The following is a 26922-nucleotide window of genomic DNA, read 5'->3' on the forward strand; positions in this document are numbered from 1 at the left end:
CACAGAAAGTAGATCCTGAATGGGATAGTGGATATGTAATATAATCTGTTGGGACGTAAGCCTTCCTTTGGAAAATGTTCAGGCCTTTTCCCTGTATCCCAGGGAAAATTTGCAGATGAATGTAAATTATAGTCACTGTAACTTACAGTGATTTGTACTTTCCAGCGTGTATATATACATATATATATATATATATACACACACACGGTCAGAATCAGTAATTACTACCTTGCCAGGCTTTATGCAGGTGATATTTAGTAGACATTTTCCTTTGGCTTAGGTGATGAATAGCTGTGATCTTGGAGAAGGAACTGTTTTCTCTCCTCCTGCTGCTGTGAAGTTCCCAAGGGAAATAAATAATGCAGCAAGACAGGCCGAGTCCTGCAGCGCAGAAGCGGGGAGATTCCAGTACTGCTCTTGCTAGAGATGATTTTCATAGATTATGGCATAATGAGAAAGGAATGCACTAACTACACCCAGGTTGCCAATAAACCTGAATAAACTCGATTCAGGCACCAGGGATATAATACCCATGCAGACGCATTTATGAACGCAAACCCTCTGAATAACATTAAAACTGCTAATTCAATAAGCATTACAGGAAATCCAAAGAACGGGCTGACTTAACAGTCCCAGTTGCCACTGGGCCACTTCGGTGCAAAGCTGTGCCGCCACGTTTGCCTGGTCCCCTCTTGATATTGCAAAGCCTTAGCGCAGCATAACATGCAAGTTGTCTCCCACTGCAGCACGTGTTCACCACCTGAGCTTAAAACAAACAAACAAAAAAAAATCAAAGCAGCAGTGGTGGAGAACATGCAACATGCCACACCAGTGGTAACGTAAGCCAGTTGTTGCAATGCTGTGGGAAGAGGAAGGGTGTAATAAAGGGATCCGTAGTTCCCCTAAATCAGAGGGATGTTACTATCCTATTGCTCAGATCTGGTGCCCTTAAGCATCTTTGTGGAAGTGAGTTGTTGAGCAAACTTATTTCTTTGCTAGCTCTGTAAGATGCCCTTTGTAGAATGAGAGGAGCGTTGGAGAACACTTTTTTAAATCCCTTACTGTGGCCTTTATTATTGAGTTAACCCTGCAGTGCCTCGGCCTCCCTACCCCTACGAGGAAAACGGTGCCACTTCTCTGAGCTATAGCCCCCAGCACAGCAAAGCATGACTGTGGGTTGGGCACCCATGATCAATCCAGTGAATCTGATTGTTCATAAAGCATCATAGAAGTAAACAAAATCATCAAAACATCAGTCATCTCCCTGTTTTAAACTACTTTGCAGGGCAAGAAGATACCCCGTTTTCAGCCAGTGATGCCATTTCCGAGAAGATACTGTTCCTTCAGCCTCTCTGTTTGACAGCCAATACTCTGCTGAAACTTTGGGCGCCAACTTACAGCAGTTTTCAATATATGTTGAATACTTCAGAGCATTCATGAAATTCACCAGTTTCTCCTTGTGCCAGCCCCGAGCAGGACAACGGATCAGCCTCCCCGGGATCTGCCCTGGTGAGAACTGCAGGGGAGGTGACGCGTTTCAGCTGCTTCCCTGACTCTCAGGCACGACCACCAGGAGGTCAGAATACATCCGAGGAGCAAAATGAGCGCATTTCCTCTGCGCCCTCGGTACAAAACCGTCGGGGAGGCTAACGGGGGAGCCGGGAGGGTGGCCCGGCTCCGAGGGCTGGCCCGGGAGCTTTGGAGGCGGAGGGAAACAAAGCGCAGGGGAGCCCGCCGCGGCCGGGCTGGGCGGACCGCCCGCACCCCGCCGAGCGCAGCCGCCGCCCCGACCCGCCGCCCCGCGCCGCCCTCCGGCGGGCAGCGGCGACCCCGGCCCGGCCCAGTAAGTCTCGTCCGGGGCGGGGGGGCCTGGGCGCACGGTGGGGGCGGCCCGCCGCCCCGGGGAGGCTCCGCCGCGGCGCTGTGGGAGCGGAGCCGCGGGGCCGGGTGCGGCGGGGCCGGTGTCTGCCCGCAACAGGTCACGGCGGTGCGACTTCTGCCGGGCTTCCGTTACGGAGAACTCCGGCACCGCCGTGCGCGCCGCGCGTAAGTGACTCGTCTCGGTGGGCCTGCGGGCGGCGGGCCGGACCGGGCCCCTGAACCGAAGTTCCGGCGGGTCCCTCGGCTTTGCTCCGCCCGCAGCCGGGCCGGGGGCAGGGGGCAGCCGGCGCTCAGGGCCCGTCAGCTGCCGGGGGGCGGCCGCAGCCCCCATCAGTGGGGAACCCCGGCGGGACCGAGCCCTGCGGGGCGCAGAGCCCCTGGCCGCCCCTTCTGCGGGGGCGGTGATGGGCTGCGGCACGTACAGCTCCTGCGAAACAGCACCGAGCTTTGCTGCTTGTGTTCGGTGTGAAGGGGCTTGGGCTTAGCTTATTGCAAAAGTTCTTTGCCTTTCTTCTGAGAGACAGTATGTCTCTGATGGGTACAGAGAGGAGGAGTGATGACGTTTTTAGTAGAGCTGCTGTCCATGTCTGTGAGCATCTTTTTGAAGATGGCCGGTAGGTATTTGTATCTCAAACCGGAGTGAATCGGGATGGGGATGCTGGAAGTTCTGGGCTATAAAACTGACACACGGAACTGGAGCCTGACTGGCCTTGGCATCTTCAACTTGGCCATTTGAAGCAGTTCTCTGGGGAACTGCCATGTAAAAAGCCTTCAGGAAAATAGGACATGTTGCTGTTGGTGGCTGTTATGTGGTCAGACAGGATGAGCGCCAGCAGCATCTCTCAGAAAACTTTACTATTAACATGGTTTTAATGAGTGCTATGAGCCTAAACCATGCCCAGCACATCTCCAGGCGTGTTCGGTGTGAGCTGCCAGGCAAGCAGTGCATGGACAGGACAGCAGCAGCAGCATAGTGTGGCTTCTTTTGTGAGGTTTTTGGGTTAGGTTTGGTGGTGATGATAACGTTCTTCTGCAGCTCTGGCTACAGTGATTCTGTCTACCCTTAAAGGCAACTACTTTTTAAAACCAGTTTTTCCTTAATGTACATGAAAGGGGTTTCTTCAGTCTTTGAGGAAAATAGAACATGTAAGTTAGGAATGGAAACTGGAAGTCTTCTCTTCAATCTTCTTTTCAGCACAGTAGATGCTTCACACTGCTCCCACATGGGAAATGCACGTACTAAATGTGATTGCCACAGATGCAGAGGGAGGTGAACTGATTTGCCAAAAGTCGGAGCACCAGTGTCAGTACTGGGATCAGCCCTGAGGGCTTCTTGACTCCCAGCTTGTAGATGACACTTTTTTTTTTTTTTTTTTTTTTTTTCGGGGGGGGGGCGGGTGGTATGGCTTGGGTGTGGAGAACAGCGTGATCTGTATTTGCACCAGCAGCATCTGTAAGGAAGAAGTGACTTGTGCAGGCCAAAGACATTGTACCTGTTTATCAAGACCTATGGTGGTGGCCCCTCCCCACCTAACTGTCTTCCTGTTTTTGTTGCTTAGAGCATTACAGTACACTAAGAACAGCCTTTCTGGTTTTTCTTCTCCCCCCCCCCTCACTTTTTCTGCCCTTCCCTCCCTGCCAGGTCAGACTAAATAGCCCTTACTGGGGGATCAGCTTTTCCTGAGTAATTGTTTTGCGCCTCTGACTGCTAGGGCCATGAAAGCTGCATGTCCTGCATGCCCCCCTGCCCCGTGTTTTGTGGGTGCTCTTCTGGCAGTAAAGGCTCCTGTGTGCCTCTGCTGCACCGAGGTCTCGGAGGGATGCCAGTGCTTGTGATCCTTCTTATGTGGCAATGACTAACAGGGGAAGGGAATCTGAGCCACAGAAACCTAACACTGGTATTCCACGAGCTGATCTAACTAATCTCAGAGTTTGCTTTTTAAGCAAAAAGTGTATGTTTTTTTGAAAGCACAATTCTAGACTGGCTTTTGTGACTGTTTACCTGTTGACTGTTTCAGTATCTGGGAGCATGCCTGCAAATAAATTAACGCAGATAATGTGGTATCAGGAGTCATGCTTAGTGGGTTGTATTCTGGTGTACTTTTTTTTTTTTTCTTCTTTTTTTTCCCAATGGCTTAAATTAGTTCCCCGAGTGCAGTGGGTACACAGCTAAAAAGGCAGTTTATTTCTCTGGTTGTGGTGTTTTCTCTTAACGCATCTGCATCCCCTCTAAAACAACTGTCCTGGCAAAATTTAAGTGGAATTCAGCCTCTGTCAAGGTGAACATTAAGAAGCAGTTGTGCTGTGGAGCACTGATAAAGTATGTGAACTCCATGAAGAGTCTGCACTAGTCTCCCTGCTGTCCGGTACTGTCCTGTCCTGCACGCTCCGGTCTGCGGAACTGCAGTCTATAGCAATGGTGCAATGGAATAGAGCGCTGAGAAAAAGCTACTGAGTTGTTCCCTTAGATCCCTTTTAAAATGGGCTGTTGGGTGGCCCAACTTTTTCTCTCCAAGTGTTATTACAATTCATTTATAGTGGGGGGGGGAAAGCAGGTTTGCTGCCAGGCAGCATACTTTCCATCAGCACATGTAATTGCTGGGTGGTGGAGAGAGGTAGAGACTCTGGTTTTCAGGCTGGAGGGAGGGAGCATGGCCAGGGTGTGCACTGGGCGGCATCATCCTGTGCCTGACCGTGAATTCCAGATTTTGCAGGGATGTGGGCTCAGCTGTGTAAGCAAAACCTGCCCATTCACCCCTCAGTGTGGGCAATAGGAAGGGAGTTCGGTAGCCAAGCTTCAAGCAGCTTGAGGGACAGAGGGCTGGCTCAGGGGTGCAGCTGCCACAGGCCAGGGGGGGTTGTTGGTGAGGGTTTTTTTTAAGCTTGTTTTGACTTCCTTGCACACGTGGGCCATGCAAAGTTGGCTGAGACTGGCAGTTCAGCAAAATAAATGGGTTTTACTGCCGTGACCTGAAGGCCAGACTAGGTGCTGAGCTTCACTGGAGCAGGGCCGGGTTTGACTTCTGGCGCAGAGAGGAGGCTCTCACATAGGGCTGACCCCCAGCAAGCACCGTGCTGTGTTGCTCGCGCTGCCTCCGAGGGAGGGAGGGGAGGTTTATGCCAGCATGTGAGGATGCAGGGCAGACATACCCACTGCTGAGAGGGACCTTCCCATAGTGACCTTAGACCGTCCCCTGAGGTTCAGTCAAGGTCTGTCCAGCATCTATACACATGTAGTAGAGGGAGACCTTGACTTACATGCTGTCAGTCATTAAAATAATTTTTAAATCTCAAAAGAGAGTTTAAGTCCCATACAGCAGTTCCTGCGTGGCACATCATACCTTCTCTCCTCCAGGCACCTGCTGTACCTGACTGGCCCTGAGCCATCATGGGTCCAGTACCGAGGGCTAACAAACATCCACTGGGATATTACAGTGTGGATCTAGCACTTTTAGGATTGGAGTGTCTTGCTCCTGTGCTCGGCAGTCTGTGCCGCTCTTGGTAGCGTCATGGTGCTGGCTGAGCAGGGGCACGAGCAGCCCCGCAGGCTGCAAGGCGCTGGGAGGTCAGAGCAGAGCCCGTTTGGCCTCACAGTTGAAGACTGAAATGGAGAAGTGAAACGGTACACACTGTCTGGGCGGAGCAGGTACGTGGGAGGACAGAGGGCTGGCTGATCCATCTCCTCCCCAGCAGCTGCCAAAGTGAAGGGGTTCAGGAAAGCAATGATGCATCAGCCTGATGCTGAGCCTTAAAGGATCCAGCTCCAAAGCTCAGCTCAGCCCACATTATTTGTAATTTTATCAGGCTTTGGACCAAGACAGTTGGAAGGTTTGAAGTGGTGATAGCAGCTGGTAAGGAGGGTGGTGGATTCCTGCTCCCCAGACCATTTGCATGCAGCTGGGTAACATCTCCCTTCGTGTGCCAGCAGCCAGCTTGTCGGGCCCACGCTCTCCTGGTTGGAAGGCTTTGCTTTGTTTCCTGTTTCATCTTAAACTTCTTAACTTCTCTCTCCTAAAATATGGTAGTTTATCTTTTTGCGGTTCAGTGTTTCACATCTTCCTGTGTGCTGGAGACTTACTTCCTGCCTCTTCTGTGTTTTCTGTTTCTCACATTAGCTCTCTAAACCCAGCTCTCCAAGCAAGTATTTCTACCTTGCAAGCTCTTACAGCAGCTGGATGCCTTTTCTGAAAGAAACCAACCCCAGACAAAACTGTCCCAGCCCTTGCATTTATGCAGCTGCTAATTTGACCCTAATCCATTTTAAAAGGAGAGGGCTGGTGGGTGAGGATGGAGTCAGAGCAGGGAGGCCCTCTCTTGCCGGCATGCCTACAGTGCCGACAGATCCGCTTTCCCATGGGAGAATTTTAACTCTCCCCTGATGGCTTCAAAGCTTATTATTTCTGGTTAATCTCTCTTTTAATCAATCCCTAATTTAGATACCTGCATTATGTACCCGTCTTCTGCCTGAACTTCCTCATTTGTTCTCTTTGTGTTTTGCAGGCTTCCTGGTTGTGCTTCAGCGGTGGGTGACTGAACATCGTCTTCGCTGCGTCACTGTGATAGCAGTAATGTGAAGTTTAATGAGCACTTGCAAAGTCGTATAGCAGGTAAGTGCTCCAGGGGTCATTCTTCTTTCCAGATTTGATGTGATTTAAAAAAGCTTCTTGATGGGCTTTCACTAGGAGATCTCAAGCCTTGCAGCAGAAATGCTGGAAGGAAGGTGGTGTGGCTCATATTTTAGTAAACATGCCCAGCAGCAAGAGTCAGACAGCACTTGTAAAGCGAAAGTAGCAGAAGGTTTAGTTTGGAAATGGCTTCGGTTTAGAAGATCAGCGTTAAAAGCCTCACTCCTGGTGTTCGGTATAAAATTGCTTTTATCTGACTCCTTGGTACTGTTGGGGTGTAGTCAGGGAGCGATGGCAGAAGGGAGCCAACAGGTTAAAGTTGCACTGACAGCAGCTACTGCTGCATTTGCTGCTATGCAGGAAAACTTGCCAGAGATACTTTACCCAGACTGGGAAAGCACTAGATCCCCACCCCTCTTCCAGGTGTTAGAGGAAGAGCAAAGGCCTGGAAGTGCCTGAACAGCCTCCTGATGATCAGGAGCGAACAGCAGAGGCGGCTGGATTGAAGGGAAATAGTGGCTTCTACAAGCCAGCGAAGTGTAGAGCCCTCATGTTTGTGTGAAACCCCCTGGAAAACCCGCTGAAAGCAGAACTGCCAGGTGAAACCCAGATGTCTGGCAGTGCTGCTCTGCGAGCGTGTGACAGGAGGCTCTGTGGGTAGCAATGGTGGGAAGAGAACTGGAGCTGATGGTGGCGGGAGCCACCGGGACAGCAGTCCTGGCTGCCACAACGTGATGCTACAACTCGCAGTACCTGTTACTTCATGCACTCCATGTGATTGTTTTTCTTCTTTAGTTTGGGTCTGTGTTGGCTGGTGTCTGTCCTCTTCTTCCCATCCCAGGCAGTTCAAACGGCTGCTCTGCTCTAGCAAAGCTCAGCTCACAGTTCCCCGGCATGCTTCTCCAGCCAGCCCCATCAAAGCTGTTAGAGCTGGCCTGTTGCCATCCTCCTGTGTGTAAATGAAGCTTTCTCTTTTTCCTTTCTTCCCACCATCTTTGATTATTATCCCTCTTCCAGAGGCAGGTTTTTCTGGCTGATCTAGCATGTTATTTATATCGGTGACATTTGCCTCAAGGCAGAAACGCTTTTTCAGCATATATAGGGAAAACATCTGATGCACCCTATTGCCATGCATGTGGCTTGGAAAAACCAAGCATGGTATTGGCAAGCGTGAGGACCATTGAGGCCAACTGCTGCAGAATCTAAGCCGTGTTAGGCACAGTCTCCGACTCATATGGTTATTTCAGTTGCTTGGCAAAGGGAAACATGCTGTTCCTTCACTTTCAAAACCATGGGGAAGAGCACGTAGAGAAGGTTCTCGCGCCTGAGCAGAAAACTGACATTGGCTGTAAGGTGTCACCTAAGACACCTGTGTAACCAGCTCCATCTTTCTCTGGGTTGTCTCAAGGGGTGCCTTAGTTGAAAAGGTAAGAGTTTGTGGCCAAACCCAAATGAAAACAATGAAAATCTGCTTCAGAGTGCCTTGCTTTCAGTCCTTCCAAATTGCAGAGCATTTGGTGATGCCTGGGGAGCACCTGATGGCGTGGGAGCAAGCAGTTCCCACCTGCCTGCCAGGAGGGAAGTAGTTCCCCAAGACAGGATGCTGCCTGCATGTGCCAGAATCCCAGGAGGGCTTACAGCTTGTTTTGGAGAAGGCCAATGCAGCGATAAGGAGACTTTCCTGCAGGTACAGGTAGTTAAGCAGCAGTCTAGACAGCCTTGGGAGGCAGAGCTGGAGATGTGCTGGAAGCTTTTCAGAACATAGTAGGGAAAGACTTGCCAGAAACTATCCAGGCGCAGTGTAGGCCATGTGTGTAGGCAGAAGGGGGAGACTGTATTGCTTTTTCAGACCTCTTTTTTGCCCTATTTTTTAAGCTGTTGTGGAATGTTAATACATATCAGAGATTGAGAACATCTCCTTGGCTCCAGCTTCAGCTGTGACACTTGATGTTCACAGTATAGTGCTTCTCAGAGGGGCTTGTGTTTGTGTATCTGCACCCAAAATGGTTACATCCTAAGCTGTGCCTCCTGCATGGTCAGGTACCTGACTGCCACTGATTTCAGACGAGAGTTTGATTTCTAAAGGCTTCTGGAGACTTAGCAACCAAATACCTTGGGACTGCTGGAAGTGTGAGAGAAGACACTTGGATTTTCTGCAGCACAGCCACTTCTGCGCTACAGATTTCAATTATCATGAATGGGTTGCAGACTCTTACCGTTTTTTTTTCTAGGGTAGGAGAGGCAAGGATGAGATGGGTGTCTCTATTTTGGGTAGTTGGGATCCATTGGCTGACCCTCCCCTACTGTGATATAAATGATCTGGCATACTCGGTGCCTTAGGGACATAGAGCTGTACTGTGGTCCTACCTAGCGAGCTGGCTGTGCTCGGTCTAAGTATCATGACCATGCTCTTCTGCAGCCAAAGTCAAAATTCTGAAGGTGCTTGGCTGATGTCCATCCCACCTCTCTGTTGAGCCTTAGCTGCTTCGTGCTCTTGGAACGACTGCAGGGTTGTGATCTCAAGCTCTGAAGGGGTTACAGGAAGAAATGTGGACTGCAAGGGACGTGCTTGCGCTATAAGTCATCCGCAGCATGTGCTCTCAGCTCAGCCTTGCGTTTGCTGCTGGTCCTGGGCGCTTTCAGTCTCCCGTGCGGAGCTGGAAGCTGTCTGTGCTCACTGCTAAGCTGGGCTCCTTACCTGCTGCAGCAGCGGGGATTTTTGTGCCTGTGAGCAGGGGCCCCACAGCTATGACTCACAGTTCCCATTACGTTGTAACTTAAGTCTTTTAAGTGTGCAGAGAGGCTGTCCCTTGGCTTTCAAACAAAGCCTGCCTTTGTTGTGCTTATGTTATAAAGGAAGCAAGTGTATGTGTTCACCCCACACATCCCAAATGAAAACCACGTGTCTTCACAGCCTTAACATGTGTGTTTGGTGCTTTTGTTACAGCCGTGCATGTTACATTGGTGTTATCCCTTTGAATCTTTTCAGCATTTTTCTTCCCAGCATTCAGTTTACAGACTCTTCAGGGAAAGAAAGAGCTTAAACATGTTTTCTTTTGTTGGTAAGCAGAGGGGACTGAGCAAAGAGCACATGAAGATTGTTAAATATGGGTGCATGTGGCAGTGGGCTGGTCTCTGAGTCATTCCCTTGGGTGGAAATGGCTCTGAGTTAGTTGGTGGCCACGGGTGCTGAAAGGATGAGCTTCATGGAAATATTGTACAGAAGGGGGGAAGTTTGTTTTCTTTTATGGCTTTTTTTTATTCAAACTAATTTTGAAAAGCAGGGTTAGCCAGCAGTATGCCGCAGCCAGCATACTTGTATGTGTACGTGTCTTGGCAGTTTTTAGGTTTATGACTAGCGAGCCAAGACTGGGCTTACTGCTTCCCAAGCATTTGTGGCGTTTCTCCTGCTCTTTTTCTAGAGCCACCAGGTAATGAATTAGGAAGGCCTGATTCTTCCCACAGATGCTGGTATGCAATGCGGAGTGCCTGTACTTAGATCAAGGAGTCATCCTAGTGAGAGTCAAGGAAACGGGGCATTGCAGTAAAAGTGCTCTTTCTTGCTCTCTCCTTCCACACCCGTCCCTGCAGGGGCTTTCACAATATTTTTGGGGGGTTGGTTGGGGGTTTTTGTTTGGTTTTTTGTTGTTGTTGTGTTTATTGGTTTTTTGTTTGGTTTTTTTTTACTTTAGGAACTATATTGTGTGTTATAAAAAAATCTGGGATTTCAGGCAATGGAATAAAGCATTGCTTTTCATTTCTGTGGTGACATTTTGCCTGTAATAGCCAGCTTTTAAATACTGTTCCTCCCCAACTGTTTGAATACAACCAGCTGTAACTAGTTAGCAAAACAATAGTCCAATCATACAAACCTCCAATCCCATCCAGTGTTTTTGAGTTCTGTTTAAGCAGATACATGGGTCTGCAGGTCTCCTGATACAGGTGTGTGTCTTTGTCACTGAGTCAAGACTGTGATGGAGCAGAAGATCTCAGATCAACCAAATTCCCAGCCTGCAATGACAATTTATTTTTGTTGTGTTATTGTTCAGCATCTCAGTGTGGAAGGGTCTGGCAACTACTGTGCTTTCTACTGTCTGTAATACATAAGTGCTCATTGTTACATGACTGAAACAGGACTTCATAGTTCCACATGTAAAACATAATCATGATCATACATTGTTGTTGACACTATCAGGCTCCGGGCAAAGCAGCAGGGGGTTAGTGTCCATCTGTGCTGATGAAAGATTGTGCAAGGGAATGACCAGCTATTGCCCAAAACAATCTGCAAGCCACGTCTGAGCTGTGCCAATATCCACATGTGCTCTTCTTTAGACGGGCTGGAGTAGTGTATCCTTGCTGGGAAATCAACTTTCTAATAATGTTTCCACCAGCCTTTTGAAAACCAAAGCATTCATTTCAATGAATGTACAATATACAGTGAAGTTGGATGTGTTGTGATGTAGGGCATAAGCTTACCTTAGGATGAGGAGGGTCAGAGTAACCACTGCCTGATTTAACAACACTGGTGTGATTTTTCCCCACCTTGTTGAGAATTAAGTGGGGAAAAGGGGGGCAGATTTAAACAAACATTTTGGTAATTGAACCCTTTCTGTATTCTCACCACCTTCCCTGAGGTGACTGCCACATTGGATCAATGAGCCGTGGCTGCCTGCATGTGCAGAGAGGTTGTATGGCTGAGGGTGGTAGCCAGAGTGGGTCCCAGCGTGAGCACCAAGCGGAGGCCAGAGAGCGTCTGTGCACTGATGTTGCTTCATACGTTGTGGTTGACACTCTCAGGCTCCTGGCAAAGCAGCAAGGGGTTAGTGGACATCTGTGCTGATGAAATATTGTGCAAGGGAATGACCAGCTATTGCCCAGGTTCCCATCACGTTGGATTTGTAGGGGAGGGAGCTGGTGAGGTTGGCAAGCCAACCTTTCAACTTTTTTTTTTTTTTCTTCCCTTGCTGTGTGTTTGTTTATTTTTTTTAAGGAGGAGAAAACACAACTCAAAAAAAAAAAATCCATACCACAAAAGTTCGGTCTACCTCAATTGTTTTCTCACAATTAACAGACAAAATTTATTTGGCTTAAAAAGCGAAGCTGTTCCTGGCTGGGATCCTACCACAACAGCTCAGTACGTGGGTGGGAGCCACATGCACACTTCCTACCTTTCCCCTCACTACCTCCCCTGCAGCCAGACACTGTGTTCCAATTTGTGAAACCCCTTCTTGGCTGTAGCAGGGGGAACCCAAGGCACCGCATAGGCTGCCCACGTGCTGCTTGCCGACAAAAGCAGAGCTGGCTTGCACAGTCAAAAAGCAAAAAACCCACATTCAGGCAGTGGGCAGGGTGCTGAGTAACGCACTGCTCCTATGGTTAGCATTGTCTCTTGGTCTCCATGGGTATGCTGTCTTGGGTCCATCCTTACAGTGAGTCCTTTGGGAGCGTGATGTGGTTCTGTGTTGATTTAGTAGTTATTATAGCTGCCTTTGGCGGTGGCTGCTGACTCCTAGGGCAGAAGCGGGGGCCAGAATCACCTTCTGGTTAATGGTGTGGTACCTGTATGCACTGAGAAATAGTGACTCAGAAATAACCAGGTAAATCCCCCACTTCCTGATGAAACTGAGTATCTAACAGGTGCTACGTCTCCTTTGGCTTTTGGAAAAGAGCCCTAGAAGGCAAATACCTAATTTTGAGCCAGAAAGAAGACTTTGTACTGTCTAGGCTTTGGGGGAACGGGGGCCGTGGGATTTTATGGCAACATCTTACAAATGCTTCTATGTACTGTGAAAGGTGAGGCAGAAGGGCAGGGCCTCTGAACATCTTGAGTGCTACTGCAAGAAGGAAAAAAAGAATCTGTCCTACTTTTACCCACGGTGGTCACTGGAAAGTTAGGGGTTCAAACTGCAGCAAGGGAGTTAGAAGCATGAGAAAAAGCTTCCTGATGGCAAAGATAGGGAATGACTGGAAGACATGAGAGACACTCCCTGTCCTTCCCAGGGCAAGTCAAGCAATCCTCTGCTTGGAGAGATGCGAAATCACTCCTTGCTTGGGTCTGGGGCTGTACAGTAGCATCTGCCTCTGTCTGAGCAACGTCAGTGCTGCTCACATGCTTATCCACCCTGAATCTGCCTGTCCGTGGGAAGGGAGGGCTGCCTGGTCCTGTACACAGGATGAGCATCAGCATTTCCTTGGAAATACCTGATCTGGTGACCCCAGGAGGAAAATATTGCTTCCGACAGTCCGCAGCAGACCTGTTGGGCAGGATGTCCGACTCGGGCTGTGCGACTGACCCCGTTGGCACTGCAGCAGGACTGGGACAGGATGTCCACGGATGTTACAAAAGGCTAGCATGTTCTCAATCACACAGCAAAACAATAGTTATCAGGCGAGTGGCCTTGTCCAACTGCTGTCCTGTGGCCAAGCAGCTGATCTGGGGTGGAGCTTCCAGTCATGTTCTGAAAGGCGGTTGCCCTGCCGTACCTGTCTTTTGTAGTCCGAACAGGCCAGCTGGCTTGTTCTGGGTTTAAAGATGGTTGTGGTACCAGCCTCAACATCCAGACCTCTGCACCTCGTGTGTTGGTGCGTTTGCTCCTTTCCACTGGTGGCTTTGGTAGAGAGCCAGAGCCAAAGCCCGATCCCGCCAGTCTGTGCTGAACCAACTGTGACTGTGCTGGCAACTGGAATTTGGTACTTTGTCTGTAGCCCTAATTTAATGCTCAAAAGACAAGTCAGAGCATGAATTGTAGCTGCTGTGGCTGGCACTGTTCTGCCCTAGTCAGTAGCTCATCACACCAGCATCCTGTAGGCAAGCTTATTTCATAGAGGGTGAAAGAACAGCACAAGTTGGTGCCGCTCAGGCTCTGTGCAGCGTTTTTGTGGCTGCTAATTTTCCTGGCTGGGCTGTGTGTGCTACAGCTGGCTCTGTGCTCAGGGGATGGGAGAGCAGGAGCCTCTCCTGGCTGCCCCATGCTGTGTGATCTCTAGGTGGGCTGTGCTGGATGCTGGCATAGCTGACGGTGGAGCAGAAAGTGAGAGGGTTTTGTGGCTCTGTACAGGTCTGGGGACATGTGCTCACTGCAGCAGTGGGGGCTTAGTCCTGGAAGGTAAAAAACAGCGGGGGATCCTCATCTGAGTGTCTGGGCTCTTGCTGCCTGTGCGAGGTGAAAGCTGGGCAGGGCCACATGCACAAACGCGTACGTAGTGGAGAGGGAAGGGTAGACTGGCGCGATAAACCCTTAGTCACCCTGGGGTGTGTTTCAGTACATGGGCCCGGAGCATTGACCTCGGCTGTACGGGCCCTCCAGCCCTGCCGAGGGTCCAGGGCCTCGCCAGCCCCACCTTGCAGACTCAGGTGAACATGGAAGCTCATGCTTGGAGATGCAGTGCTTGAGCATGATGTCTCCTAGGAGCTGGCAGCATCCATCACACCAGGGTCCTGGATAACCTGCAGGCTCCAACAAATGTGGTGCTGACCTGGGAGGAAAACTCACTTGTTTCTGGTCTGAAATTCTTCACCAAAACAGGACTTCTCCCCTGTGCCCACCCCAGGAAATAATTCTTCAGTAAAAATGGTCTCAAGAACAAAACAGGTTTGAGTGAACCAGTTCCTCATGTCCTGTGAAAGCCCAGGTCAAACCTGAAGAGCAGAGAATTGACCTGAAAGCAGCCAAGCGATGAGGGCAGCAACCTCTGGGGCTGGGAGGGAGACCAAAGCTTACAGTACTGTTACTCCCTCCCAGATTCGGAGGAGAGCCTTCAACAGAAGTTTCTGTCATCCTAACTAAGAGATCAGACTGTAAAGGCATAGACGTGTGCTCTGGTTTTTAAATATGTGCATATAAAATTAAAACCTGAAGTTTTTATCATTCTTCTCAGTGCAAGAGGCAAAATTTAAACAACGAATCCCCAGCAACTAATGGCAGATACCAGTCTGATATCTTCACCAGGGTATTGCTCTCTGGTGAACATCCATCCAGCATATGTCTACTCCTGAGACTTTAAATGTAGCACCTGGAAGGAAAACTGCCATCAACATCTGTCCTGAGCCAGAAAAGGTCTTTCAGCTGTTCTGTAATTGTTGCTGAGGAGATGGTGGAAAAACAGCACCATGGTATGCAGTTGACTAAAGTGCATCTTTCCAAGTTTTTGGCAGGAACAATAATACTGACGGGCATCTCTGCAGTCCCCATTTCTCTTTCATTATGTCTGTTTCTTACAATTCAGATCTTGTAGTCCCCATCAAGAGGTAACATAATTTCTTTCTGCTGCGGCCAGGCATACCTCTCAATACCTGCAGAGGTGGCAATGGTATTTGCAAATTGGAGAAGGACATAGTGCATTACAAAGGGCTTTCAGCAAACTTTTTGTCTTGCCTAGATCTTCATAAATTCAGCAGAAGCATTTTCAGACTATATACTCCAGGGCCCGTAGGCAGTTTGTTTTCTGTTACAGCAAGGGGACGCTCCCAGAAGCTCAGCCATGAGGGAGTACAGCTGGGCTGGGCCTGAAACCCCTGGGCTTGACACTCACAACTTCCCAGTAAGAAAGTCCCAAGTGCAGGTTAGTGGCTCTTTTGGGCCATTAATCCCTCTGGTCAAAACATGCAGCAGAGTCCCTTCCAGACCTCCTTAGCAAAAAGTCTCAGAAGTCGTATATGTTCCTATGAAAATTCTAGTTTCAAAAACTTGGCAGCTTTCAATGAAAATAGCTCTCAGACAGCTGTAGTTTCTATCATCTCTTCAGATTGCCTCTTTTCTTGCAGCCTACCAAAGCAAAACACAATGGGGCAGCCACCTATTCACTGCCTTCTGTATCAGCCAAATTGCAGGAAGCAATCGAGTGTGTTGTAAATGATGTCTTGGCGTGTTCCAGTGCATTACTGAACCACATTCAGTGACTTGACTTGGGGTTTTCTAATTTAAGAATCAAAGCTTCAGCTCACTTCTATCTGGTTTATTGCTGAACACCAGCCAGAGCATATTTTGCTTCCCACGATTCAAAATTTGAGGGAGTAAAAAGGTGGAAAAAATACAGCTGTATGAGGAACTCTTGAGGGAAGAAAGGGACCATTAATGAAAGGGAAATGTCTTCAAAGAAGATGGAGAGTTATCTGGGCTTAGACTAAGCACATGAGCAGCCTACAGAGGCAAGTTGCAAGCTGCCATTTAAATCTCTTCCTCTTCCAGATTCAGCAGGAGACAAAAGGGTCTGAAGCTGCTGTGGAAAAGGGTGTGAGAGAGGCTTGGGGACATCAGAAGCTGAGCGCATTTTAGCTGGAAAGGATGGGACATTGTTTCGGCTCTGAGCATCATCGGCTCTGTGAGGGACTTGGCTGCTTATGCACTGGTGGCTGGTAGGAAGCGGGAGGTGACACACTGCCAAAGGGCAGCGGCTGTCGCAGGTCAGCCAGCATGAACACCACATGGGCTCTGTGATGCTCCCAGGTGAGGCGGTCATCAAGGCAGAAGCTGAAGGTAGAGCCAAGCTCTATCCCCACGCCACATGAAACATCACTAAGTAAATCTGCTTGCAGTAGCATGCACTGCATTCATCTTCACAGCTGACTATGTTCAGGAAACAGTACAATGGCTATTTTCATATTTTCTTGCAATTGTCTCTGCAAATGATTTACTTCAAGGCCACTTGTGCAGCAACCCAGGTGGCACAGGTGACGTTGAGACAGTTACTGCAGAGATGCAGGCACAGCAGATGCTGGCTTGAAGAACTCAACACCAGTTTTGTGGCTTAGGGGGCTGCCTTTGTGCTGGTGAGGAGCTGCAGCTCTGCCTTTGCACCAGTGCCAAGGGTCTGCATATGGGTGATGGGTCAGGTCACACTTGATGGGCCATTTTCAGAGATCCAGCCCTTTTCCTCTGCAGCCTTTGGCATGGCTGGCACTGCCCAAATGTGGCAGAGGAGAAGAGTCTTTTCCAGCGGCAGTTTTGGGGCAAGCCTCTCTGGGCATACTCACCCCTTGATTTTTATGATGTCTATGCAGGGGGATTTCAGCCAGCTCTCAAAGTCCCCGTGCTTCCCCTTCCTTGCAACACTCTACCTGTAACCGTGCTCCAGGCAAGCAGGTGAATCCAACATTACTGAATTGTGCAGCAAAGAGATTTCACATCAGCTAGTGTGACAGCTGGACGACTCCTGCATGTGGCTTCGTGGCACCAACCTGAGCTGCGTGATAACAGTGTCATCTTTCCCCCTCCCCTCTTGGGGCTCTCCACCTCATCCAGGACCTGCTGTGGGGCTGATCAGGATCCTTCAGGCTTGAAAGAATGACCTAACCCACCTGGGAACTGAGGGTGGAGGGCTGCAGGTACTTTGAACAATACCAAGCCTTTGAACAATACCAAATGTTGCAGCATGAGCTGATTGTTGTTTCTGATCGGGCAGCAGAGCAGTCAGCTGCTTTTATCTCTCGGAGCCCTTGTTCCCCAGCTGGAGAGTGGGATGGTGCCTGCCCCCTCACTTCCCAGGGTCGTTCAGAGTGGTTGTTAACCTTACAATCGGTGCAGCACACAGTCACCAAAGCAGTAAGCGCCACACAAGAGCCCAGAAGGAAACTAATTCTGGTGCCAGAGGCAGGTTTGAACAAGCAGCATCCCATGCTGGGCAGAGGCAGAGCTTTACATTGCAGTAGTGGGGCTCCATGTAGTGTCTGGCCCTGGCCCTCCTCCCCTCCCCAAGCAGCTTTCCTCAGTGTCACTGTTCCTTTCCCTCCTTTGTGCCCATGGGAGCACAAGAGGTGGGGTGTCTGCTGTCTCACCCGTGGAACAGGGAGGTGACCTGCCCGTGATGTGGTGAGGACCCCATTGGCATCCTCCCTCAGGGGGGCCTTTGGAGCCCTGGGACTGCTGCAAGAGGGTCTGCAGAAGGTGGTTAGATGTAAGCCTGTTACCAAGTGTGGATGTTGTCTGTACTTCAAATGGCCAAAACTGGCAGGGCCATACATTTTGAAAAGGTTGAAGACCTGCTGTTTAAAAACTCGTGAATGCTTTTTTCCCCCCCATACTTGAAATGCTGCTAAATTTGATGTGTGGATGAAACAATGATGTTTCGCTTTGTCTGCAGCTTGGAAACATTTGGACTCTCTCCTTCTCCACACAAAAGCTGTCTCAGCCGGAGCAGGTGTAAATATTTTTATCAGGCTTAAGTTGCTTGGGCTGAAGTTAAAAGCAAGGGAAAAGAGCAGCCTTTGTTATGGAAAGCTGGACTGCTGTAGCAGGCAGTGCTGCTGGTTTCACCTGTATTATTTAGTCTTCCCATATTAGCCAGGAAAGTTGTGGCCGATGAGATGTGGGAACACTCAGCCTGTGTCACCCCTGCTGCTGTCAAGGCCAGGCTCCACTGACCTTGGTCACTGAGCACCATTAACCTTAATCCTTAACTGAGGTTAACGTTTGGCTTAATTTTCTGGTGTGAACAGCTACAGTAGCAAAAGGGCAGTTTTGACCAGGAGAACTTCCTCTTTTCAGGCTGAAAACAGACATGCGTCTTGAGAATTGATGTGACCTGAAGATGCCACTTCCAGTTTTCATCCTGATTCTCCCAGAGGTTGATGCCTGTATGGTTTGCTGGGGGAAGAGGTTGTGTGCGTGCTTCCTAACCTACTCCTGCAAAATCAGGGGTAGCCTAGACTGCCAGAGTGACCCGGAATGAATTCAGCTGAGCCACCCGGTGATGAACTTGGGGATGTCTGGCCTAACCCCTTCTGCTAGCAAAGCTTTGGGGCAGGTAGCCTCTGGCAGTGGTGTGCCCATGGGCAGCTGGGCAAGAGAGTGTCTTGAAGGGTACAAGGAGATCCTAAGGAAGCTGACTTCTTTCAGCCTTATGCATCTAAGAAGTAATCTATTAACAGTAAAACATTTCGTCCACAGGGATAGAGGTCTAGCAGGGCAGAGCAGCGGTGTCGTCCTGGTCAAGACTGCAAGAGGAGGCACCTGGCCCCTGGCCATGTTATTTTTAAGCGTGGAAAGCACACGTGGTCTGCAAGAGCGTAGCACTAAGGAAAGGAACTTGCCGGTGCTTCCTGCCCTGCCCCGGCAAACTGATAAAGCCCTTTGCAATGCAGGGCGACCCCAGTTTATTTTTAAATGTAGCCAGGCATGGACCTCACAGAATAACTGAGACACCCAGTTTTGGGCATTAATTCAGCTTTAATTCATTGCCTAATGAATTAAAGAGTTAATGTAAATGTGAAAAGGACAAGAAAGGCTCGCAAACCATCTCCAGAGCAATGTCTGCGTAAGGGCATTCATCAATGCATGTACATGGGATCTAAAATGGGTAGTTGGTAAAAGTTACACAGGGAGGGGCATGTAGCATTATCCCGAGTCCTGTGCTGCTCGGACAGCGCATCTCAATCCTGTTCCCTTCTCTTGTTATTCCAGTCCCAGCCCTCTAGTCAGCAGAATTAACTGCATGCCGAAGGATATAGTTCCCATGTACAGTAAGTGCTCACACTGAGGAAATCTAAGTTCTTGCAATTGAAAACCAGCAGTTCGTTGTGCAGTAATGATAACAAGGCCCACTGGGATGGATCTGTTTTTATTGCATGCCCTGTGGAGGCATAAATGAGATTGCCAGAGATGTCCTTCTTCTTGCCCAGATGCTGGGACAGCAGGATTGCCGTGGCACCAAAACACGCTGTGTTCAGGCCAGGAAGGAGCTGTTGCAGGGGAGGGAATTACAGCCCTCAGCTCCTGGTGCACACATGGTGCCTCACCATCTCTTGGCTTTCTGTAAAACAGTCTCATTCCCACAGCAGGATGAATTGGTTTGTTAGGAATGAGATTAGTATTCTGGTCTGACTGATTAGGTATTTTATTGATGGGCTTTATTCCTGTAACAGAAACCCTTCTTTCTGAAACACACTCTTGAGGCATTAAAGCGGCTGCATTGAAATGTCCCAGCTGGAAGAATACATACCCCTGCTTCTCCATCTTGTCCTTCTGGTCTCTCTGTCAGAGGACTGAGGGGCAGGTGGGGAAAGAGGGACTGGTGAGCTTGCTGTCACAGCAGTGGGTGACAACGTCATTGTCTTGCCCTGAGCAGGCGCTTGGGATCTTGATAGCAATGCCAGCCCCCCCGAAACAGAAATGCCACCTGGGAGGAAACATCCCAGGTTTTAGCCTGAGCTCCCTCTGGCCAAGCCCACTGGGAGGACTTGTGAAAGCCAAGCAGATGCCCCACTAATGGGACTGTGTCCTGGAAAGCTGGGAATTAAATTCTTTCATCATGAGCCCCATGGCATGGAAGGCTTCCTTATGTGCGAGGTCCGAGCAGCAGAGCAATAACCACAGGAAGCAACTCCAAAACACCATAGCAGTCTTGGTGATGCCACGGGCCTGTGCAAGGGGTGACATGTGGGACTCAAGCACCGTGACACCAAGGCCTGGGGTGTTTCTCAGCCACGTTGAGGTCACTTCAAATAGGAGTGAGCTAGCTGCAAGCACAGCTGCTGGAGGTGTTTGGGGCACAAGTTAGATCAAAGCTATAGTGTTTACTAATGTCTTCCACAGATTAATAGTGAAGTAAGCACCAAAAATAAACAACCTGATGCTTTTAAAACCAGTGGGCTAAATTAAACCCTTTCCAGTTTAGCAATCTTCCTGTCTCTGCCCTTTTTCCAGGGATTGCAGTCATGAGGCATCCCGGAGGCCAGGAAGGTTTGCCACAGCCTGATCCTGATGGTGCTGAAAGGCAGGAAGAGCTTTGCCTGTAATGCCTGGTTAGAAGCAGAAAACCGTGCAGGCTTGTTCCCACCTAGGTGCACATAACCAGCACTGGCAGTGAGGATCCAAGCAGGCTGTGTGGGTCCCCAGACATGCTTAACAGGGAAGGTGGCCAGGACAGCCCTGCCTATGCCATTGCCACATCTGCAACATTAGCCTTTACGTTGAGAGAAAGTAGTGCTCATTCCCAGTCCTACTTTTTTATGCCTGGGGAGGTCCTGCCTGCTTCTTTCCCTTTCTGTCCTGAGAACTTTAAAGGAGGGAGGAAGGATGTGCCCTCCCACACTGCCCCAACAGCATCACAGTGGGTTAACAGTAGCAAGTGCCTTCACGGTTCTGTTCTTCAAAGTTAATTTGCTAAGAGGACTCTTTTATCCTCACCATCTGCTGATAAAAGTCTCTTTGGGAAGCTTGGTTGATAACTTGCAGAAACAGGCATGCGCTTAGAAGCTTCAAGTCTCAAACAGTTTTTTCAGGGCTGGAAGGGATGCCAAAACTTTTATTCAAGTGGAGAGTTTCTTTATCTTCTTGAGGGAGTATGCTCTGCATTGTGGGTCATTCTACCTCTCTTTCTCTTCCAGGGAAGGAACTGCCATGCCCATGGGAATCTTCCGGGTGTGCCTAGTGGTGATTACAGCTATCGTCAACCACCCGCTCCTCTTCCCTAAAGAGAATGGCACCATCCCTGAGAATGCAGAAGAAATCATCCAGAAGATGAAGGAGCGGGAGGAGAGCCTTCGGCTGGAGAAGTTGCGCTTAGAGCGGGAAATTGCAGAGCAGGAAGCCACACATAAGGCTCTGGAAAAGGCTGAAGAGATAGTAGAGGAAAGCAAAGAGGGAAAAGTCCAATGGGATATGTGGACTGCCCTTTCCATGGTCATCTTCCTGCTGATTGAGCTCTGGAGGCAGGATTTCCAGGAAGGGAATTGGCAGGACACAGGAGGAGAAGAGGATGACATGGCTGTCCTGGGGAAAGCATTTAAAGGAGTGGCCTTCCCTGACAAGGCCATCTTGGCCAGCTTCTATGAGAAGCGCATCTTGGGTACCACTGGAGACATGGCCAGGATGCGGGAGATGGTGGAAGGCTTTGCAGATGACTTGCTGGAGGCCTTGAGGAGTGTTTGCAACCGAGATGCTGACATGGAAGTGGAGGACTGCATGGGTGTGGGGAGCATGTATGAAAATTGGAGGGTGCGTAAACCTTTTGTCTGTGATCTGATAGTGCCTTTTGCCCCGCCAGAGCCATACTGTTTTCAGTCCCAGACCTGGTGCTCTGGTGATTCTTTTCCCCCCGATGAGCAAGGTTATGGCACTATCAAGGTATGCAGGGCAGATGAGGATGTGACAGGTTGCATCTGTGACAAGACTAAACTAGGGGAAGATATGCTGTGCCTCCTCCATAGCCAAGCCAATACTACCAGGCTCAGCAGTGAGATGGAAGACCTCTTGTGTTTCAAAAATACACAATATCTGGATGCTGACCAAGTCATGAAGTGGTTCCAGATTGCAGTCACCAAGGCCTGGAACAGAATCTCCCACAAGTATGAATTTGACCTTTCTTTCAGCCTCCTGGACTCACCAGGAGCCCTGAAGATAAAATTTAGATCAGGGAAATCGATTGCCTTCAATCTCACCCCTGTGGTGCAGTATGAGAACTCTGATGTTTACTTCATCTCTCATTTCCCTCGAAGTGGCCTGGCAACAGACCTCTCCTCCAGCACTCACTGGTTTCTCACCTTCGCAGTGTATGAGAGGAGGTTCATCCAGCTGGTCTCCAAAACACTGCCTGTCAACGCCTGCCATGTCAGCTGCCTGCAGATCCTCTCCTTCCTCCATGGGAAGCAGTGCAGCCTCACAGGTCCAAGCGGGCTTACCAACTACCACCTGAAGACAGTGATGCTGCATCTCCTGCAGGCACGTCCCAGTCAGGACTGGGTCCCAGAGAAGCTGGAGGCCCGTCTACAGGACATGCTGAAATTCCTGGAGAAATGTTTGCATGAAAAGAAGCTCTATCACTTCTTCATTGGCAATGGGAAGGTACCAGCAGAGCTGGGCTTCCCCATCATATTCCAGAGGGCTGAGCCTCTCAACCTTTTCCGTCCCTTTGTGCTACACAGGGACATTTACAGGAAGACAGTGGACACGTTCCACGAGATGCTCAGGAACACGTCTGCACTGATAAATGAGTACACGATGCACATTCCCCTTGCACAAACCAATGGAATCCATAAGGAATCCCTTTAACCAAAGCCAGCAGGAAAACACTTGTTCCTCTAAGCACAAGTACAGACGGCAGCTTTCCAAAGCCTCCTGGAGAGAACTGACTTTGCCAGTACCAGCTTCTTGTCTGCAGCTGAACCAGCCCTGGGCCATGGTTTCTGCAGCAAAGGAGAGGGGATGGGGGGAAGATAGGGAAAAACTGGAAGACATGGTATAAAAGTTTCTGCCCCACTGGTGTGCTGCCTGGATTTTACACAGCTAAGAATATATTTTTCTATTGTGCATCAGTCATGCTACAGTGGTGGTAAGCAACAGATGTGAGTAATTCATTCAGCTGCCTGCAGTGGAAGTGGTGGTGGTAGCCAAATACTTCATTTCCTTTGGAAGGGGGAGATAAGAAAAGGGTGGAGGAATCGGAGACAGGATCCTGCGTGCTTGCAGGGGCTCTGCCACCAGTGGGAAGTGTGGCATAAGACTGGACGCTGATGTGAGGAGGAGGAGGACCATGCGCAAGATCTGGACTAGATGGAGATCCTAAATCAACCACAGCTCTTTAATCAAAAGGGAACTGTGGTTATTTAAAAAAACCTTCTTAATAGGACTTGGAGCTTGTCCTGTCCTTCAGAAACACCCCTGCACATTTTTCCCTGGGGAGGATGTAGCAGAGCAGGCAGCAGGGTCTCTGTCTTCAGACCATTTCATTTGAGTCTTCTGTTTTCTTCATGGTAACACGGCTAGCAGGTTATATTCCTGGCCATTTTCCATGGATAAATGGACAGGAAACTTTTTTTACCTTAGATAAAAGAGAGAAACACCATTATTCTGGCGTTTTGGTTTATTTGTTTGTTTTCTTTACCTCAGGGCAGCAAGGCTGTGAACAGCCAAGAGAGAAAGAACTGCTGCAGGTTTTGCTTTCATAGAAGAAGCAGTTCTCCAAAATTATCCTGTAATAAATTCAATCTCAGCACTCTGGTAGCAGGAGGGAACAATCACCCTCCAAATGAGAGTGTGACTCTCCCAGCATGTTTTTAATGAGGCCAAGGCCAGCAGGATGGCTCTGAATTCAGGGGAGGGAATGAAAGTGGTGCACATGCAGCAGAGCTTGGCAGCACTGGCTCTGCAGCTGCCTTGTAGTTTGTGTCACATCCTTTCTGCCCCCAGATACCCAGGCAAAAGCTACCTGTTTGCCTCCATATAGGGTCTCCTCAATCCTGTTAAAGACCGCTGCTCTGATGAGGCTCTGATGCGCTGCTGCTAGCAGACTGTCATTTGCTGAGCCAGGAATGCCATGGGGAAATGACCGCTTCTGCAGGCTTTCAAGCCAGGAGAGAATCTCAAGGCATGTGCTAAAAAACCCGGTGCAGAAAGGGAGATGCCTGAACTCCCTCAGGAAGCAGCATGTCAGTGCTGTGCCAGTGGGCTGCCCAGCCCTGGCGAGGTGGCTTTGCTGGAGGAAAAGGCTCAGTAGCTCCTCACCCTCTTTCATGTGCTTCATGCAGGATCCAAACCAGGGCCTCAGTGCAGATCTGCTTTGTGCTGGTCCTGGAATCCTGGCTTTCAGTGCTAAGGGGCCTTAAGTCTTACCATATTCTTACACTAGGGTTTCCTGCTGTGTTTTACACTAGGGCTTCTCTGAATTCTGTTTACAAGAGGGTAAACAGTTCTGGGTGGTAAGACCCATCAGGGATGTTACCGTCACTCCACAGGTCCCTTTTTATCAGTCCTCTCTATCACACGCATCAGAGAGAAGATTTAATTCTGTATCACTACTGGGGACACATAGAGCATGAGGCTTATAATCGAGCTTGTTGATAAGCAAACTTCCCACAGACGTGTCCTTTCCTCCCTTTTCCTGGTAAAAACCATTTCACTACCTCCTTGATGCCTGCTCTTGTCTGTTCCTTCACCAGCGAGGGATGTTCCATGCACAAAGGCAGAGAAAGCTGTAACTCCGTTTCCCGTGTTCTGTAAGAAAGCAGAGGTGAGGACAGGGAACTCCCTGCTCAAATTGCTGTTCTCCTTGGCTTTTATTATCAATACTGTAGGGTGGTTAAGTAATATATCTGAGCAGAATGTAAGGGGTAGGAAGCAAAATGGGAGAGAAGAGGCTGGTGGGTAATGCCAGTAGCAACGACTCTCGGATCACCAGTGCTTGCTTCAGCACCCTTGGCGATGAGCCCCTGGGAGACTGCCAGGGCTGGCAGAACAACAGGGCAGGACTAATTGCTAACGCTAACAACACTAACCTGTAAGCCCTTGGCTTTCATTAGTCCAACCAAGCCAGCCTTCCCCAGCAGGAAAGAACAGGAGCAATCTCAGGGGACACAACAAGCAGGTAGTGACAAGCAGAGGTACAGGGAGAGTGGGTGAATACTGGAGCCTGGAGGCTACATTGGAAGCTGTGGAAGCTGTTAGCAAACCCAAGCAATCTACCATTTTTACCTGCCCAGGTTCACTGTACGGTGCCTGTGGCAGATCCAGCTTTGCATGGGCTGGTGGCAGGCAGGTCATGCTGAAGCAGTTGTGGTTGGAGTTTCTTCTAAACGTGTTCCCAGCCCAGCCAGAAAGAAATAAAGATTTCTCTGCCATTTCCTGTCAGGAGTCTAAATTTAGACTGTCCAAAGAACAGAAACGAATTTGTGACCCAGGTCGCTCAGGAAATGACATTCAGGGTTGAAAAATAACTTCTATATAAGGTTGAACAGCGGGAGGATGAGAAGAAAGGGCTGTTGAGCAAAATAAGGTAACTCCCCTGTTAAAATGTCAGAACAAAGCTTTGTAACGCCAGTCCTACGGGCTTGTAAACATGCCTAAACTCGTCTTCACACAGCTCCAAGCACTGCTGCTCAGACTCAAAGGGAACCTAAACTGATAAGTGGATTAAATCTTTTTTTCTTCATTTTCTGTATCTGTGCCTGTTTTCTCTTAAGCCCAAACTGACCCTGAAGTGTTCCCATGGGGTTTAGTTGAACCCAAGTTGGAGCTGAACCAAGGAATTTATGGATTTGATTTCCCTGAAAGCAAATCGCTTGGTTCAGTTTTCCTGCATGCAATATGCTCATTTTGCCCTGAGCACCTTTTAAGAGGTCTGTTCTGTGCATTTAGGCTGTGAGGGAACCCCCTCGTACCTGTCTCGGGGGGAGAAGTGCTCTGTGATTGTAAGCTGTGCTCCAGTAAGCCTCAAGGCAGAGATCTTTGTAAGCCATATACCAGTATATATACCAGAGGTATATACGTGTCCCATCAGAGGAGATGTGGGTACACTGCATTTCTCTGGATCAGACCTCCACAGTGGTACTAGGAGGCCATGATGTGAAGCACGTCATTCCTTGGACTGTGTTGTCTCTCTGTATTGAATCTTTGCCCACCGAGTACTAGACCTAGCAGTAAAAGGCCACACTCATATTTCATTAAAAAGGTTTATAAAACGGTTCAGCTCCATCAGCTGTCAGCCAGTAAAAATGTCCTAAGACTTTCTAGTGCCACCCACATTTAGTTGTGCCTTGATTGAAGTCTGGCTGGGCATTCACGGGAAGCAGCTTTAAAGCGTGGGGGTGGAAGTGGGATTTTGTGGTTCTTTTAATAGAATAATGTTCTTTTAAAACCAAACAGCATATGATACGTGAGTAACAAACAGCATCTCTTTGGTAATGTCTGTATGTCCATGAGAGATCCTAGGGAAGAGTAAATAGCCTGTCCTGGACCTCTTTCTTGTGTCTCAGTGCTTTTCTTGCTATTTGCTAACTAACAGATGAACTCCTGTTGCCTTTTGCTGGTTTCCAACCACTCCCTCCACCTTCCATTTGTGGTTTTAATGTTTCATTATAGGCTCTGTCACAGCAATAAAATTAGTGATGGCTTGATAGCAGCCACTGATCTACAGCATAGCCTCACGAGCCGTTTGCCTTTAGGAAAAGTCTTGATCTAAGCTTATTATTGCTGTTCAGGAGCTGAATGTCTTCTAAGGGGAGCTGTTGGGAGTTTACGCTTTAGTATGTGGCAGCCACAGAATATGGCTTCTTCCCCTCTGAGTTGCTCTGTATACAGGTCTTATGTGGATATAAAGATGTATTTTAGCAAAAGGATCCAAAACTTGTATCCAATATTCAAGCAGCAAGGTTTGGTGCTTGTTCACCAGATGTTTTTAATGCAAAGCCTTTGCAATGTTTTCTTTGTGGTGAAGAAATGAGACTTTACCCACCTGTAACAGCTTAGCTGCTGGTATTGAGGGGTTAGCTCTCATAGGATCCTACATAGTAAATAGCTTTATTTATTACTTGTTATTTTTTAGGATTGGGGGTGTGTGTGTGTGTGGTGTGTTAGCTCAGTAGCAAAACTGTAGTATGAAGATCAGTCTTGGCAATGAAGCTGAGATGGGCAGTAACACCAAAACCCTCCAGACGTAAGGTCTTCCTTGATTAACAATACTGTACTCAAACCGCTGCTTTTATAGC

The 26922-nt window shown here is 49.0% G+C and overlaps 1 protein-coding gene across 6 annotated transcripts; it reads left to right on the forward strand.

The window, feature by feature from the left end:
• Positions 1–1394: 1394 nt before the first annotated feature.
• Positions 1395–25367, forward strand: ITPRIP (inositol 1,4,5-trisphosphate receptor interacting protein). Of its 6 annotated transcripts, none has more exons than XM_027802521.2 (3): positions 1395–1626; positions 6382–6488; positions 20830–25367. In XM_027802521.2, the coding sequence occupies exon 3, from the start codon at positions 20843–20845 to the stop codon at positions 22490–22492; it is 1650 nt and encodes a 549-aa protein (XP_027658322.2). In that variant the 5' UTR covers positions 1395–1626; positions 6382–6488; positions 20830–20842; the 3' UTR covers positions 22493–25367. The 6 variants fall into 6 exon arrangements, with proteins under 6 accessions (XP_027658322.2, XP_055575863.1, XP_055575864.1 ...); XM_055719888.1 differs by lacking the exon at positions 1395–1626 and adding an exon at positions 1649–1843; XM_055719889.1 differs by lacking the exon at positions 1395–1626 and adding an exon at positions 1887–2046.
• Positions 25368–26922: the final 1555 nt, after the last annotated feature.

Source organism: Falco cherrug, chromosome 9 (genome assembly GCF_023634085.1).
Source record: "Falco cherrug isolate bFalChe1 chromosome 9, bFalChe1.pri, whole genome shotgun sequence".
In the NCBI taxonomy this organism is placed as follows: domain Eukaryota; kingdom Metazoa; phylum Chordata; class Aves; order Falconiformes; family Falconidae; genus Falco; species Falco cherrug.